This window comes from Erinaceus europaeus, chromosome 17, assembly GCF_950295315.1.
Source record: "Erinaceus europaeus chromosome 17, mEriEur2.1, whole genome shotgun sequence".
Classification (NCBI taxonomy): Eukaryota; Metazoa; Chordata; class Mammalia; order Eulipotyphla; family Erinaceidae; genus Erinaceus; species Erinaceus europaeus.
The window spans coordinates 38,769,878-38,788,358 of NC_080178.1; the positions used below are offsets into that span (position 1 = coordinate 38,769,878).

The 18,481-nt window shown below is 41.9% G+C and overlaps 1 protein-coding gene across 1 annotated transcript in view; it reads left to right on the forward strand.

Moving 5' to 3' along the window:
* Positions 1 to 13,141, forward strand: part of CTSC (cathepsin C) — a 32,395-nt gene extending 19,254 nt beyond the window's left edge. The window contains exons 3-7 of the mRNA XM_007535138.3: positions 4,173 to 4,336; positions 6,574 to 6,729; positions 9,286 to 9,401; positions 10,944 to 11,075; positions 12,184 to 13,141. Of these exons, the coding sequence (XP_007535200.1) occupies positions 4,173 to 4,336; positions 6,574 to 6,729; positions 9,286 to 9,401; positions 10,944 to 11,075; positions 12,184 to 12,686 (1,071 nt within the window). The 3' untranslated portion in view covers positions 12,687 to 13,141. The remainder of the gene's footprint in view (positions 1 to 4,172; positions 4,337 to 6,573; positions 6,730 to 9,285; positions 9,402 to 10,943; positions 11,076 to 12,183) is intronic.
* Positions 13,142 to 18,481: the final 5,340 nt, after the last annotated feature.

The window sequence follows — 18,481 nt, forward strand, 5'->3', positions numbered from 1 at the left end:
CCTGTAGACAGACATATCACCATGCAAGAGGAGCCAGTAAAAGTTCCCAGACCCCACCAGGGAGGAAGCTTCATGAGCGTGGAATCACTGCTCCAGTGCTACAGGGGTCTCTGCTCTCTCCTTCTCTATTTCTGTTTCTCATCTTCTGTCAAAAAGAGAGAAAGAAGAAAAATGACCACTGCGAGCAGAGGTGTGCAGGAACCAAGCCCTGGCACTATCCCTGGTGGCAAAAGAGAGAGTGTGTTTGTGCACATACGAGAAAGAGAAAGAGAGGGAGAAAGAGGGAAAGAAAGGGGGGCTTTATTCCATCAAATTAGTGCCTCAAATTACCTGCATCCAAATCTCTTCTCACTGAAGAAGTCAAACTCTCACTATTTGTAGATGACATGATAGTGTACATAGAAAAACCTAAAGAATCCAGTAGAAAACTACTGGAAGTTATTAGGCAATATAGCCAGGTGTCAGGCTACAAAATCAATGTACAAAAATCAGTGGCATTTCTCTATGCAAACACTAAAAGAGAGAAGACCCAAATAAATTGGATCATAAATGAAAGAGGAAATATCACAACAGACACTGCAGAAATTCGACATATCATACAAGACTTCTAAGAACAACTATATGCCACCAAGATAAAGAACCTGGAAGAAATGGATGATTTCCTAGATACCTAAAAACTTCCAAAATAAAATAAAGAGGAACTAGATAATATGAACAGGACCATCACAGGCAATGAAAGTGAAATAGTTATTGAAAACCTTCCCAAAAATAAAAGTCCTGGACCAAATGATTTTACAAATGAATTTATAAAACCTTCAAAGAAGAACTAATACCTCTACTTTTAAAAGTCTTCCAGAAGGGAGTCAGGCAGTAGCACAGAGGGTTAAGCTCACATGGCAAAACAGAGCAAGGATCCCAGTTCAAAGCCCCTGCTCCCCACTTGCAGAGGAGTCGATTCACAGGTGGTGACACAGGTTTGCAGGTGTCTTTCTGTCTTTATTCCTCTCTATCTCTCCCTTCTCCCTCAATTTCTCTCTGTCTCTACCCAATAACAAATAAATAAAATTTTTTAAAAAATAATAAAAAAAAGTCTTCCAGAACATTGAAGACAGGAATACTCCCTTCCAGTTTCTATGAAACTAACATCACTCTGATACCAAAAGCAGACAGGGACACAACCAAAAAATAGAATTACAAACCAATATCTCTGATGAACAGAGATGCTAAAATACTGAACAAAATTCTAGCCAACTGGATACAGTAGTATATTAAAAAGATTTCTCATCATGATCAAGTGGGGTTTATCCCAGGGATGCAAGGTTGGTTTAATATATGTAAATCAGTTAACATGATCCACCACATCAATAAAAGCAAGACCAAAAAAGACATGGTCATATCAATAGATGCAGACAAAGTCTCTGACAAAATACAACATCCCTTTATGATCAAAACGCTTCAAAAATGGGAATAGATGGAAAAACCTGAAGAATATTAAGTCTATATATAGCAAACCTACAGCCAACATCATACTCAGTGGTGAAAAACTGGAAGCATTTCCCCTCAGATCAGGTACTAGACAGGGATGCCCACTATCACCAGTACTATTCAACTTAGTGTTGGAAGTTCTTGCCATAACAGTTAGGCAGGAGCAAGGATTTAAAAGCATACATATTGGAAGAGAAGAAGTCAAACTCTCCCTATTTGCAGATGACATGATAGTATACATAGAAAAACCTAAGGAATCCAGCAAGAAGCTTTTGGAACTCATCAGGCAATATAGTACGGTGTCAGGCTACAAAATTAACATTCAAAAGTCATTCCTCTATGCAAACACTAAGTTAGAAGAAGATGAAATCCAGAAATCAATTCCTTTTACTATAGCAACAAAAGCAATAAAATATCTAGGAGTAGACCTAACCAAAGAAGTGAAAGACTTGTATACTGAAAATTATGAGTTACTACTCAAGGAAATTGAAAAAGACACAAAGAAGTGGATAGATATTCCATGTTCATGGGTTGAAAGAATTAACATCATCAAAATGAATATAATACCCAGAGCCATCTACAAATTTAATGCTACCCCCATAAAGATCCCAACCACATTTTGTAGGAGAATAGAACAAATGCTACAAATGATTATCTGGAGCCAGAAAAGACCTAGAATTGCCAAAACAATCTTGAGAAGAATGGAACTGGAGGTATCACACTTCCAGATCTCAAATTGTATTCTAGGACCATTGTCATCAAAACCACTTGGTAATAGAAAATGAATAGACACACTGACCAGTGGAATAAAATTGAAATCCCAGAAGTAAGCCCCCACAACTATGGGCATCTAATCTTTGGCAAAGGTGCCCAAACTATTAAATGGGGAAAAGGGAATCTCTTCCACAAATGGTGTTGGAAAAAAATGGGTTGAAACATGAAGAAGAATGAAACTGAACCACTATATTTCACCAACCACAAAAGTAAATTCCAAGTGGCCCAAGAACTTGAATGTTAGACCAGAAACTATCAAATACTTAGAGGAAAATATTGGCAGGACTCTTTCCACATAAATTTTAAAGACATCTTCAATGAAACAAATTCAATTACAAAGAAGTCTAAGGATAGTATAAACCTATGGGCCTACATCAAATTTAAAAGCTTCTGCACAGCAAAAGAAAGCACTACCCAAAGAGATCCCTCACAGAATGGGAGAAGAACTTTACATGCCACACTTCAGACAAGAGGCTAATAACAAAAATATATAAAAAGTCTGCCAAACTCAACAACAAGAAAACAAACCCATCCAAAAATGGGGAAGAGAAGAGATCCAAAAGGCCAATAAACACATGAAAAAATTCTCCAAGTCTTTGATTGTCAGAGTAATGCAAATAAAGACAACAATGAGGTACCACTTTACTCCTATGAGAATTTCATACATCAAAAAAGGTAGCAGCAACAAATGCTGGAGAGGTTGTGGGGTCAAAGGAACCCTCCTGCTCTGCTGGTGGGAATGTAAATTGGTCCAACCTCTGTGGAGAACAGTCTTGAGAATTCTCAGAAGGCTAGACATGGAGCTATCCTCTGATCCTGCAATTCCTTTCCTGGGACTATATCCTAAGGAACCCAACACACCCATCCAAAAAGATCTGTGTACACATACGTTCTTAGCAGCACAATTCCAAAACTTGGAAGCAACCCAGGTGTCCAGCAATGGCAAGGTGTGGTATATATACACAATGGAATACTACTCATTTATTAAATATGGTGACTTCACTGTGTTTAGCCTATCTTGATGGAGCTTGAAGAAATCATGTTAAGTCAATAAGTTAGAAACAGAAAGATGAATATGGGATGATCTCACTCTCAGGCAGAAGTTGAAAAACAAGATCAGAAGAGATAACACGAGTAGAACCTGAACTGAAGTTGGTGTATTACACCAAAGTAAAAGACTCTGGGGTGGGGGGTGGGGGGAGAGTACAGGTCCAAAAAGGATGAGAGAGGACCTAGTGGGGGTTGTATTGTTATGTGGAAAACTGAGAAATTTCGTGCATGTACAAACTATTATATTTACTGCCGAATGTAAAATATTAATCCCCCAATAAAGAAATTTAAAAATAAATAAATATTATTAATAATAAAAGAAAAATAAAAAGAAATAAAAGAGAACATCTGGAAGTTGGCAGGTAAAATATGTCAGGTTCTCTCCCATTTTGTCCCACCTTGGGACATAGAGTTTGTTTGTGGTCAGCAGTACTAATCATAGGTAAGTGAATGTCTTTTCCCTTTTTAAATTGTTATTTTAAATTGTCATTTATTTTTATTTATTTATTTACGTATTTGTTTATTTACTTTTGCTAAGACAGAAATAAATTAAGAGTGAAGGGGAGCCAAAAAGGAAAGAGAAAGGGAGATACCTGTAGCACTGCTTTACTACTTATGAAGCTTCCCCCCGGAAGGTTGAGACTGGGGGCTTAAACCTGGTCTCATGGTAATGTGTGCTCTCAACTGAGTGCACCACCATCCAGCCCCATTTCTTTTCCTTTTCTAGAATGTTCTCAGCATGCAGCTTTTTAGGATGAAGTTAGTGTTTGGGGAGTCTACAGTTCTGAGGGGGAAGCAGAGCCTGCACCCTGATTGTTGTTGAGCACACATTCACCACCCCTCTTTCTTGTCTCTGGCTATAGTATAAGCAGGAAGGAAGCAAGGTGACCAGTTACTGCCACGAGACCATGACTGGCTGGGTGCATGATGTGCTGGGCCGAAACTGGGCATGCTTCACTGGAAGGAAGGTGGAGACACCCCCCCTTGTGAATGTGGACACCACACCTCCCAAGAGCATCCTGAAGAGGTAAGCAGCAGCGGGTGCACTATGGTGTGTGGATGGCTGTCTGTGCTCCTTCTCCAAGGTCTTTATTGTGACTGTATGAGAAATTAGGGCTTAGAAACGCAAGCCATGTTGCTGGGGAGACAGTATAATGATGATGCAGAAGACTCTCATACCTGAGGCTCCAAGGCCCCAGGTTCAGTCCCCATCACCACCATAATCCAGAGCTGAACAGTGCTCTGGTCCCTTTCTCTGTATCTTTATCTCTCTCATTAAAATAAAATATTTTTAAAAGGAAGTGTAATACTTGTTATGCAACAGTATACTGTAATATAAATCAACGTCACTGAGAAGAGAAATTATCATTTCCAAAACTCTACAAGAGTTAGAGGCCAGGAGTGACTTTAAAGAACACATAGACAAAAGACTATAGAATTCTGAAGGTTAGTTAAGAAAACACATTTTCAAGTTGGGAAAATAACTCACTTGATAGTGCACCTGTTTTGTCATAGGCATGACCCAGGGCCAGTAAATCACATGCTTAAGGCCTCAGAGTCCCCAGGTTCAATCCCTGAAACCATTATACATTAGAGCTGAGAAATGAGCTTTCATCTCCATCTTTCCTGTTAAATGAACATAAAAATATTTTTAAAAGTTTTAAAAACATTGAAATGTTATCTGTGTGATAAAACAGTATTTTGCTTTCAGTATTCTCTATCCTTCAACTATATCAAATTACTATGCTTATGAACACTAAATTTAAAAGTGAATTATGCCTAAGTTGTTACTCAAATTAAATGCTGCTTCTTTTTCCAAAGCTGAATGTTAATATGAGTCTAGGCACAGAGTCACACTTCAGCTACAGACTCCTTTAGTCAAGATAATGTGCATGGAGAGTTCTGGAATTCCTAGCACTGTCCAATAGTCCCTTACAGATTTGAATTAAATGACTAATCAGGTCCCTCAGTTTTTATCCGTTTGCTCTGTAAACATGTTCTTTTGTGTTTTTGATTTATTTGTATGTGTATACAAATAGTTGATGTCTGATTAAAAATGAATGCTTTTCAAATTGTAATGTTCTTGTGACCCTATGGGGTGGGGGTGGGGGCACTTTATTGATTCCAATGGACAGGGATGAACACCTGGACCTGGTTATTAGCACATTTCTGGGTGCTGCCATCACTGGTTGAAGAAGCATGCTTTGTGTAAAAGGGGTATAAGGCAAAGTTCTTAGGGAATGCTTTTTTATTTTCTTATGCCATGTAGTTATAAAGTTATCAAGCTTCCATTATATATTATACACAATAATTCATGCATGTAAGGCTTGTCACTCTACTCATACATTGCTTGTAGTTTCTGCTGTCCAACCCTTTATCAATTAATATTTTTATTTATTTGTTTTTTTTAGTTAGAGACACACAGAGAGAGAGACAGAGACCACAGCAGCAAAGCTTCCTCCAGTGAGGTGGAGGCTGGGCTCAAAGCTGCGTCATGCACATGGCAAAGCAGCACACTATCCAAGTAAGCTATTATTACAAAATTTTGAAGTTGCACACTAGAAATTTTAGATGGGAAAGGAGGACTCTATGTCACTGCTAAGATAATGCCTGGGGTCAGCATTTAAATGCTATACCTACAATATAAACACATCTTTCCCAAAAATTGATAAATTTTGTATGAACTTGATTACTTGTTATTTAAGAAAAGTGTGACCACTTTCCATAACCCTAAATCATCTCCTAGATAGGGGATACTTGGTGACACATCCAGTAGGGCACCCACACTATCATATGCAAGGATCTGTGTTCAAGTTCCCAGTCCCTACCTGCAGGGATAGGGACGGGAGTGTTCCTTAATGATGAAGCAGAGGTACAGGTGTTTCTGTCTGCCCCTCTCCTCTCAATTTTTCTTTGTCTCTATCCAAAATAAATAAAACAAAAATAATAATCTCCTAATCATTTTTGGACAGATAATACATTATATAAAGTGCCAGTAAGTAAATAGCCTCTATCTTAGAACATTATTTGGGTCACTGACTGTCCTCAGCATATGAATCACTTCATTGAACACTTTTGTAGCTACTTCTTAATGAACTTGACTTTTACTTTCACAGGTTTTTTAATTCTAAGCTATTGCTTCATTCATTTCATGAGAGGTCACACTCCTTTCCATTTTGGTCCCTAAGAGAAAGGTACCCTGTTAATGGAATCCATCTATTTCAGTGAAGAGTGTGTCTGACTCTGTCTTGCTGTTTTTGACAGGTATTCCAACAGGCTCTATGCTTATAATCCTGACTTTGTAAAAGCCATCAATGCTGCCCAGAAGACTTGGACTGCAACCATCTACCCAGAATATGAGACTCTGACCCTAAGGGACATGATGAGGAGAAGTGGGGGCCACAGCCAGAAATTCCCCAGGTAAAAGAGCTCAGTGTGTGAATATCCTTCTCCAAGCTGACTCTGGAAAATGTTCACCCACTGTTTTCTAACTCAGCCCAACCTAAGTTTCTTCTGCTGACCACTTCCCTTTCCTACCCACACCTTGCAGAATATTCTGGCTGTGGAATAGTCCTGGTTATGGTTATTGTCTTCACAGTATCTGTCACAACTCCCTTTCCATCTCATACTCTGATTGAGGGTGCTTTCCTCTCTCACACAATCTCTACTTTCTCCTCACCGGCTAGTCTAGAAAATGCTACCTATTCTGTCTTCCTTTTCTCAGTGTATTGTGCTCCTCTCTGCTGTCTAACAGATTAACAGATTAACATGGTTTTGCATAAACAAAACCATCTCAATATAACCATAACTATGTATCTACTAAAGTTGATTATGATAAGACACCCTCCAGTGATAGGACATTGTTACTGGGATCACTATTTTACTCCATTCAGTCTACTCCCTTTGCCTCAACTACCTATCATCTTGCTTATAATATCAATCTTATTTGCCACCTGTGAAAATCCCAGTAGCCTTTATTTTGAATTCCAGCAAAAAAAAAAAATCTGTTTTTAATTATCAGTATATTTCTGCTATCAGAAGTGAGATCTCCCATCTTTAATTATTTACCACAGGAGTGTCTAGCAAACGCTAGAAGAAAGAAGGAGTGTCCTCACTATGGGAAATGGTGCTGTAATACTTGTAACTGATATGGTCAGGAATTTGATAGATTTTGCAAAGTCTCTCAAAATGATAGCTGGGTGGCAAAATCTAATTGTTGTAAATAATGTCCAATTAAAATTAGTTGTTAAGGCAAAAGGTAAGAAGTTGAAGCGAAACATTTATTCTTCTGCAAAAGGGCTACTCAAGTTCCATTCAAGAGAAGAACTAGGCATTTGTTATAATCTGTAATCCCTTTTGATTTACTAAATGACCACGGAGAGTCCCACAGTGTCTCACCTACATTCAGAAGGGGTTGACAGATCTGAGAAGTAGGGGACTGGTTTCCACAGAAACCAAGGGCCATTAATGAGAGCTACTGATTTATGTAGACAGGCCATTCCCCTCAGTGCAAGGTAAAAGTCTTCAGATTTTAAAGAACACAGCATTTATTTCCTTAACAGAGAGTTCTTAGTTCAAATTATATTTTTTAATAGACCCCATAGTCAGCTAATTGTTAACTAGCTAAAATGAAGTCTCTTTTATCTACAGCCTAATAATCCTAATGTGTTGGTGTGCTTTTTGCAACTCACAGCATCCTTTCATAATTTTTCTTCTTTCTCAGAAGAATACTATACAAGATTATTATTAAAGCTCTCCAGAGCTTTGCTAGGGCTTTATGCCTACAGAGATCTACTGTTTCTAGTTTCTAGTGGACTTTTTATTTAATTTCCTATTTCCAAATAAAGGGTAAGAGACAGGGGGAGAGAGAGAGAGAGAGAGAGAGAGAGAGAGAGAGAGAGAGAGACAAAGAAGGCACCACTCCACCACTCATGAAGCTTCTCCTCTGCATGGTGCTCCCATTAGGAGATGGGGGGGAGGTGGTGGCTCAACCCTATTCCGCTCAAGTAGTAAAGTATGTGACATACCAGGTGCACTATCTCTTATTCCCCATGACAGTGTTATTAAAAATGTCCACTAGGGATCTCAGTTAACTGGAGCTGGAGAAGAGGGTGTAATATTTTATTTACCTCTGAAATCCACTCAAGTGGAGGAGTCTTACTATGTCTATGAGACAGAGTGAGGTCGTTTCAGTAAAAATCCACAGCAGCCACTGGAAGTGGCACTACCAGTACCTGATAATGACAATTGCTTTCACAGCATCTGCCATTGCTTCCCTCCATCATCACACACTGACTGAGGGTGTTGTTAGGTGGAAGCACAGACTCAGATGCTTTGTCACATGCCATGGACTATGTGTACAGGAAGCTCTTTTGTGCTGTGCTGTGTTGTTCTCTTCCCTGCATCCAGCCACCTCTGCTCAAGAGAAGAACAAGTCTTATGAAGATATGTGCTACAGCAAAGGCTCCATGGAAGAGATGAGGAGATGGAGTGGGCAGAAGTATGAGATGGTGAAGCAGGCACCATGGTCTAGCTGCCCAGTTTCCAGTGACTTTTTTTTTACATGAATGAGTTCAAGAGAAGAATCCAGCAACATAACAGAAATTCAGGGAGTCTTAACCCTGGGTTTAGGGAGTCTGTGCAAATGCTGACATTTTAGGCATTATTTTAATTTAGAGACATCTTTCTGAATCCAGAGCATTCCTAAAACCCAAGCCCGAGCTCATCTAGCAGAGCAGACATGTTGCCATGGAAGATGACCTGGGTTTGAGCCCCTGGCTTCAGCAGGAGAAACTTTATAGATAGTGGAGTAGTACCCTCATTCCAGCCTGCTCCCACTTTGCCCTAGCATCAGCCCACAGATGGAGGGAGGGAGTGTTCTTGGAGCTGAACCTGGCATCACGGAATCAGAAGTTAGGAAACCATCCCCACAAGGAGTGATTGTATACTGATGTCAGGTGTCTGTTTCCATTCTAGGCCCAAGCCTGCCCCACTGACTGCTGAAGTACACAAACAGAGCCTACTCTTACCACCATCCTGGGACTGGAGAAACGTAAATGGTATCAATTTTATCAGCCCCGTAAGAAACCAAGGTAAACAAACAATCCACCCCCAGGTCTAATTTTGTATGTGCTTATTGAACATTTATTTTATGCCATGCTCTGGTGCTGGTTCTGGGGGTAGGGAGGTTACAGAGATAAAATGGGAAAGATCCATTTTAAGAAATGAAAACTATAGGAGGTCAGGCAGTGGCATACTTGGTTGATCACACACATCACCATACTCTAGGACTTGAGTTCAAAACACTTCATTCCCACCTACAGAGGTAGGAAGCTTCATGAGTGGTGAAGCAGTACTGCATGTGTTTCTCTTTCTCACTCTCTATCTCACCTTCCTCTCTCAATTTCTCTCTATCTCTATCCAGTAAATAAACACAATAGTTTTTAAAATAAAGTTTGACTTCCTTTAACAAGAGTGAAAGAGCTTCAGTGTGGTAGGAGCTGTGCTTGAACTTGGATTGTACACAGGGCAATGCAGCACACTGCAATGCAACACACTATCTAAGTGAGCTGTTTCACCAACCTTCTTAACATGTTTCTTACATAATATTATTTTGTCCCTGCTAGAGCCTCCAGCTATTTTAGCAGGAGCTTCCCTTTTCTTCCATCTGACTGCTTCTCACATTTTTTGTTGTAGTGTATATTTTTCTTTTCTTTTTATTTTATTTTATTTTATTGATTTAATAATGATCAACAAGACCATATGATAAGAGTGGCAAAATTTTACACAATTCTCATCACCAGAGTTCTGTTCCCATCCTCTCCATTGGAAGCTTTCCTATTCTTTATTCCTCTGGGAGTATGGACCCAGGATCAATATGGGGTGCAGAAGGCAGAAGGTCTGGCTTCTCTAATTGCTTCTTTGCTGAACATGGTCATTGGCAGGTCTATCCATACTCCTAGCCTGTTTTTATCTTGCCCTAATGGGGCAAATTGTATATTTTTCTTTCACTCCTCTTAGAGACATTTTTCAGGGAGCCAGAACTTTGGACTTAAGACCCTCCACCCCTGAGAACCAGTCTGTTTTCAATCTCATACATTCCTTAGCTTACTGCTTTTACTTTCTCAGTTAAAATCATTGTTGGAGTCACTCTTTAGCCCTCTTGGCCTTTTGCCTTTTGCCCCCTTAACCTGGATAAACCCACCAAATGATAGCACACCCACCCTGGACTATTCTTTCCCCACCTAGTGTGATCCAGAAAATGCTGCTCTAGAGAGAATAAAAATCTCACTTCATAAGTGATCCTCCATCCTTTTCCATCCACCTAATGGCCCTAAATATTCTAATTACTAATGACTTCTTGGTTATCAATAATAGTGTTACATGCTTTGCAGAAGTTAGGAGTTTTCTCTTTTCTCCTCCCCTCCTCAAATCTGTTGAAGGGAAACATCAAGAGGTGGCTTTCACTTGGGATGAGAAAGGCTAAGGGGTCTTCAGGTCTGCTTGCAAGGTCCATTGTGTTTATTGATTGACACTCCTGTAGTGCACCAATCCTCATGACCACCGGTCTTGTGTATCTCTTTAGCTCTTTGCCAAGTTCTCTTGGGTTATGTCTCTTGCCTTTTCACTTGCAGGGTCATGTGGCAGCTGCTATGCCTTTGCCTCAGTGGGCATGATGGAGGCACGGATCCGCATACTGACCAACAACACCCAGACCCCAATTCTGAGCCCCCAGGAGATTGTGTCCTGCAGTCCCTATGCTCAAGGTAAGTGCAGGCCAGGAGGGGGAGCAGTGGGTGAAGCAATGGACCATTACCTATGAAGTTCTGAGTTGGATGTCCAGTACCACATGAGCCAGAATGATGGTTTGGTTCTCGTTCCTCCACCTCCTCCTCCAACTTCTCCATCTCCTCCTCCTTCTCCTCCTTTTTCTCCTCCTCTTCCTCCTCTTCTCATAAATAAATTCAGTTAAAAAAAAAAAGCCTGTTGAAAGATCTATCCCTACCTGGGACCAGTTGGTTGTACACCTGGCAGAGTGCACACATTACCATGCACAAAGACCCATGTTCAAGTCCCCAGTCCTAAAGGGAAGAAGCTTCACGAGGGATTCATCAGTGCTTCAGGTGTCTTGCCTTTTCTATCTTTGCTTTAACCTCTATCACAGATAAGAGGAGAGGGGGAGTGGATAGGCACTTGGATTAGTATAGCTGAGTTCCAGTAATAACCCTGGTGGCAAAAAGTAAAAAGAAAAAGAAAAGGAAGGAGCAGGCAAAGCAGATCACCTGCATAGTGTGTTGCTTTGCTATCTGTGCCACCCAGCTTTGAGCCCAGCCCCACTGCACCAGAGGAAGCTTTGGTGCTGTGGTCTCTTAAACTCTGTCTTGTCTCTATATTAAAACATAAAACAAAAAAGAAACAGACTTAAGAAAGAAAAGGATGGGGGGGGGGGGTCTAAAGGCATTTTAGCAGGCTATGTGTAGCACATAGCACAGACCTGTGAGGGTCTGCCCTGACAGGGGTGGGTGGGTGGGTGGGTGGGTGAGTGGCTGGCGGTGTTGGTTCTTGGCTTGCCAACATCCACCCACCCCACAGTACAAGAACCATTTGGGGGGATTTGGGAAAGGGGCTCCCTGGTGGGACCTGGTGTGTATGTTGGATGGGAGCTGGAGGAGAAACTTAGACCCTGCTGGGAAGGATAGAGGCTCTCCAGGGGACCCCAATGAAGGTGAAGGTTTTCTGAGTAAACCTCACTGGGGGAAGAGTCAGGTCAGGTAGTGGGTGGCTCCCCGCTGGACTCAGAGAGTTGTAGGGAGCCCTCTAGATGAGCTTATTTCTCCCTGTGCTGACACCCACTCCCACCCCATTCCCCACCAGGCTGCGAAGGCGGCTTCCCCTTCCTGGCTGCAGGCAAGCACGCACAGGACCATGGGCTGGTGCTGGAGTCCTGCTTCCCCTACCTGGGCACAGACGCTTCCTGCCGGCTGACCACGAATTGCGAGCGGCGCTTCAGCTCTGCCTATGGCTACGTGGGCGGCTTCTATGGTGGCTGCAATGAGGCGCTCATGCGACATGAGCTGGTGCACACGGGGCCGCTGGCCGTTTCCTTCCAGGTGCACCCTGACTTTATGCACTACCGCGGTGGCATCTACCAGCACTCGGGCCTGCAAGACCCCTTCAACCCCTTCGAGCCCACCAACCATGCTGTGCTGCTGGTGGGCTATGGCTCAGACCTGGCCAGTGGCTTGGACTTCTGGATTGTGCAGAACAGCTGGGGTGAAGGCTGGGGGGAACAAGGCTACTTCAGGATCCGCCGGGGCAGCGACGAGTGCGCCATCGAGAGCATCGCAGTGGCCTCCACACCCATCCCTGGGCTCTAACCACTGCCCCACCTGAGGGGACATGATCCTGTGACAGCATGGTGGCTTTGCAAAGAACTGGCATGCCCAAGGCTCTGGGATCTCAGATTCCATCCAAGGCACCACCCTAAGCAGGAGCTAAGAGCTGGAGACTTAGCGTGATGGTTCTGCAGAAGACTTTCATGTCTGAAGCTCCTGGCACCTGGATTCCATCCTAAGCACCACCATAAGCCAGGCTGAGCAGTGTTCTGTTCTCTGTGTGTGTGTTTGTACCTGCCATTAAAACAAAATAAATAAAAAAATATTTTACGGGGCTGGGGAAACAGCATAATGGCTCTGCAAAAGACTTTCATACCTGATAATCCAAATTATCAAGTTCAATTCCCAGCACCACCATAAGCCAGAGTGGAGTGGTGCACTTTTTTATCTCTATCCCATTAAAGTAAAATAAATAATATCTTATAAGACTAGGGAAACAGCACAGACTTCATAGTTATATACCACCAAGATGGTTACCACATAGACAAAAAGAAAGACCTTCCACTATGCAGTCCTGCAGAAACTGAGATTATGTGTGGTATCTCCCTACCTAGATAAGCTTCCAGCCTACACCACTTGATCTACATGAAACTGTAGGCCTTGTGCCATCTCTTTATCCTACTGTGCTTCATTCAGGTCCTCATTTGTAGGGTGGAGGTAGTGGGCTAGGTGGCCCTCACTGCAATCTCACTTTTTTAAAAAAAATTTTATTTATTGATGAGAAAGATACGAGAAGAGAGATAAAGAACCAGAAATCACTCTGGTACATGTGCTGCTGGGAGTCAAACTTGGGACCTCATGCTTGAGAGTCCAGCGCTTCACCCACTGAGCCACCTTCCAGACCATCAAACTCACTCTTTACACTACCAAACTAAACCAAATGGTTGACCAGCTAAAGCCCTACTAATGCAGCAAGGAATTGAATGCATGTTCATTTCTGTGTGACATTGTTTGCTTTATCTGGGTTCCTGAAGTTTCCCTGACCATCTAGAGAGCCTCTCTGAGCTCCAGCCACTGGCCTGGGAAGTCAAATCAGTTTCGAGAGTGAAGGGGGTCTACAGGCACCTCTCAGAGTTCCAGAAGGTTATTTTCCTTCATATCTGCAAAGCATGTTGAACAAGCTTGGGACAGGGCAGAACATTTATAGCTATTAGGTGTCACTTGTTCTGAAATCAAGTAGTGAAGTGATCTTTGGTAATAGATCCCATGTAAACTCCAGTTTTTTTCTCCTAGTTTTCTTTTGTTTTAAAAAAGTTTTTTTTTTTTTTTTGCCTCCAGGGTTATCAGTAGGGTTCAGTGCCTGTACTTTGAATCCACTGTTCCTGATGGCCATTTTTCCATTTTTGTTATTGTTGTTGTTGTTGCTGCTGCTGTTGTTGGACAGGACAGAGAGAAATTAAGAGACAAGGGGGAGACAGAGGGGAGTAAAGAAAGATAGACACCTGCAGACCTGTTTCACTGCCCTGTGAAGCAAATTCCCTGCAGGTGGGGAGCTGGGGTTCCAACTGGAATCCTTTTCACTATGTGCATTTAACCTGGTGTGCTATCACCTGGTCCCCTTTCTTAGTTTTCTTTCTTCCTTTCTCCTTTCTTCCTTTTTTTCTTCTTTCTCCTTTCTCTCTCCTCCCTCCCCTCCATCTCTCTTTTCTTCTTCCTTTTTACATCACAACCCCAGACTGTCTTTTTTCCAGACAGAAAAACACCACAGCACCAAAGCTCCCCAGTTTTCTTCAAGAACTGCCTTACTACCAGCTGGCTCTGTGGTAAAAATGTCCGAGGTGACAGACTTACAGTAGAGGTGGGAGGTGGGGAAGGTAAGACAGCTCACTTGGATATTGTGTGTGTTCTGTACATGTGTTGGGAGTGAGTTTGCTAAGGAGCCTTAGCTTCATGAGCTACTATGTATGTAGTTCTGATTAAAATCCACAAAGGTCTGGATTCTCTAAGTACTGGGGAGTTGGGAGCTAATTCACTCAGTAGAGTTCACAGTCTACTGTGTGCTAGGGCCCAAATTCGAAGCCCTGCTATCACATGAGAAAACCATACACACTATTAGGGGAAGCTCCATGCAGTGATGGAGTGGTACTGTGGTGTTTCTATTTGGGATTGAAAGGGGGGGTGAGGGAGAATAAGACTGTTAGGAGCAGTAGAACTGCACAGGTGGAGACTAGATTAATTAAAGAAAACAAATTATTGAGACTTTAAGGAGACGAGCTAGGCCTTGTAGAAAAAGAACAAGGAGTGATTCAGCTTATGTTTTTTTCTTTCTGTCACACACACACATACATACACACACATACACACACACACACACATACACACACACACACACACACATACACATACACTTTTTTTTTGGTAGAGGCAGAGTGAAAGAGACCACAATACTGAAATCCAATGCAATACAGTGGGGGCCAGGCTCTAACCTGGATCACACACATGACAGTATCTTTTGAAATTGTTCTACAGATAACTTGTAACAGGGAGGTGAGAAATGATATCCATGTGTCAATAGTCATGATGTAAACCATTAACCCTCTGATGAGGGATGGGGGTACATGGAGGGTACTGCCCAGAAAATGAGAGTGACTGGTATGGCTTAGAAAGATAGAGGCGAGGCTTGGTTGTTAAAAGCTAGATCTGTGAGCTTCTCTCTCTCTCTCTCTCTCTCTCTCTCTTTCTCTCTCTTTCTCTCTCTATCTTTCTCTTTCTTTCTTTCTTATGTGAATGTTCTCAATTTTCTCAAATAAAATTTAAAATTCCTAAAAATCATGCTCTCTCAATTCTTTGTTGAGATAATGCGTGATGAACTTTTTTTAATATTGAGGAAGCAAACTCTGGCTCCCTTTCCCACAAAACACCTCCAATAAAGTGATTTTGATAAAAGGGCAGGAAACAATTTAAAAAAGGTTTTTCATCCCTCATATAGAGGAAAGAAAAACTGGAAGAGATGAAGCCTTCATTTGGGCAATGAGCCCCAATGACCCTGATGATAAAATAAATAAATTTGCTTTTCAGAGAAAGGATGAAAGCATTTAAGTAAATTTTCCCCAAATCACAGAGCTCCTCCCATTTACTTAGAATTTAAAACCAAGTCTCAGTGTTTAAGATCCACTGTCCCTAGTTCCCCCTCTCCTGCTTTCCAGAAGCTCTCCCTGACAGAGGGTGGGGGTGGAAGTGGGGGGTCTGGGTGGAGTATACAACTTGGCAGCCTGTTGTCTACCAGATGCTCCACAGCTGCTCTGAGCACAAGTAGAGGCCATTTCCTGGGGCTGAGCAAGGCCCTCCTAGGGAGAGTAGATTATTTCACTTGGAGCAACAGCCAGGAAGGTATTCAGAGCAGGCCACTCCTTCCAAAATAAACAAATAAATAGATGCTGGAAGGCAAAAGGCAGTGAGGCTCTCACTGAATCAACCTGGGAGGTATCCACAAAAGGCATTCTGATCCATAAGCACTGTGGTCCTTCTGTGGGTTTGAATGACCCACCTGCAGAGTTTTAGAAGGTCAGGACAATAAAAGCAGGAAAAAAGAAGGAGCTGACCACTCTTCCCCTCCCCTTCATGAGATTTGCATGTGTTTTTCTGGAATCCAGCTCTTTGGCTTGAAGACTGCCAGCTTTGGCAATAGCCCACAAACCCTCTTGTATGTTTTATTGAGTTTTGTTTAGTCTTATTTTGTTTTGGAGCAACTCTATGTGCTTCACCACTGCGTTATTTACAGTTAGAGAAAAAAAAAAAAAGAATAAGTTGGAAAAAACCTAAAGGTCCCACAAATAGGAAATGCATGATGTATGGTACACAAGCCTGCCAATCCTTTATACAATATTTTTTTCCTTTATACTATATTGAGAACAACTATGATGCCAACAAAGTGATACTGAACAGTGCTTGTACTACGACAGCTAGAAAAATGATGCTGAGTCTCATTCTATGAAATGACAAAAGGCATGTGATCATCTTAAAAAATGTAGGAGGTTATGAAAGGCTTCAAAATGTCGCTTCCTGGGCAGGGAAGACAGAATAGTGGTTATGCTATGAAACTCTCATTCCTGAGATTCTGAAATCCCAGGTTCAGTTCCCCCAAACCACAATAAGACAGAGCTGAGCTGAGAGAGAGAAGAGGCTGCTTCTTGAAGCTTAAGAGGTGGTACAATGAATAGAGCCTTGGACTTAAAATCACAAAGTCTTCCGTTTGATCCCCTGCATTACATGTGCTAGAGTAGTGCTCTGGATCTCTTATACATAGACTATAAATATATATATATGTATTATTACCACCAGGGTTCTCTCTGGGCTTGGTGCCTGTTTGACAGTTTCACTGCACATAGAAGCCTTTTTTTTTTCCTTTTAATTTTATTTGACAGGTCAGAGAGAGGGGAGAGGAAGAGAAGCAAACACTTGGATCCTTGAACATAGGAGCATGTGCTCTTAACCAGGTACATCAAAGTCTGCCCCACCCCACCAGCAAAGAGTAAATCCTTTTAAAAGTTATTACCTTTATTATTTTTATGAGAAAATGTGGCAATATAGAGAAAATACCTACATTCCTCTACACTATTTATGATGCTCTATTTCTTGTCTATTCCTTCTTTCCTTCACTTCTTCTTTTCATCTTTCCCTTCTATCTTTTTCTTTCTCTGTGTATTTATTTCTTCATTTTCTTCCTCCCTACCTTCTTTCCTTTCTTCCTTCTTTCGTTCCTCCCTTCCTTTCTTCCTTCCTTTCTTCTTTCCTTTCTTCCCTCCTTCTTATAGAGGCCCCTCTGTTCCCACCTTCAGGATGCCCCTTGTGGGAGCCTGCCAAAGAGTTCAGCCTCCCTGTGTGGAGTCTCCTGTTCACGGTGGACCTTTAGTCTATGGCATTATATGGAGATAAAGTGAAACAGTGCCTGCTAGTCATCCTCAATCTTGGCTCCCCTAAGCTTAACAGAAGTGTCTCTGACCTTTCTTTGTGTTGGCTCTTAACCTATTGCAGCATGCTCCCTGCCAGGTCATTTCTCTCAAATGGTGCTCTTCAAGATAAGTGAAAACTCTTTGTTCTTAGTAGTTTCTAGTCTTCTTGAGGGTTTGACATCTAACTCTACCTTTCTTGGCCTTGTGATTCCTGCACACAGGCCTCTGTTTTTTCCCAGTTTCTTGTGCACTTCTGAATGTTCCTGTCAGCCCCTTCTTCTTCCACCCCTCAGGTCCCCCCTGTGTGAAGCTCTCCCAAGTCTGGGGCTGCTGGGCTGAGTGAAGATGCTGCAGAAGAAGGCCAAGTCCATACCACAAGCCATACCAGGCTGAGCACAGGGGCCTTCCAGAGAAAAGTCCTTGGGTTCCTGAGAAAATCCTCAGCTGTAGATTACATTCAACTAGATTTGCCCCTCAGCCCTGCAAAAACAGTTGATGGTTCTTGTCCTGATAGCCCCTTTAAAAACTGAGGTATGAAAAATCACATTTTCATGGAGCCATATGGGAGAGAAGTGCAAAAGCCCAGCAGACTTGGTTTTGGCACAGGAATTTTCCCTGTTTGAAAATGAGCACTGTTTTAGGCACTGGCTCCAGTGCTCTGGAGCTGGTGGCTGAATTATTTGGTCTCTGCCCAAAACCTCAGTTTTGAAAGCCAATATTCAAATTCACCATTAAAGAAGGATTTAAAACATTTAATGAGTATTTCTGTGTCAAAGATAAGACATTATTAACCTGTATTAACCAAAGGATCATAGCAATAAGAAAAGAATAAATACTGCCATTTGGATGGTAGTAGTGTTCATTTCTTCCTCAAAATAACCCATG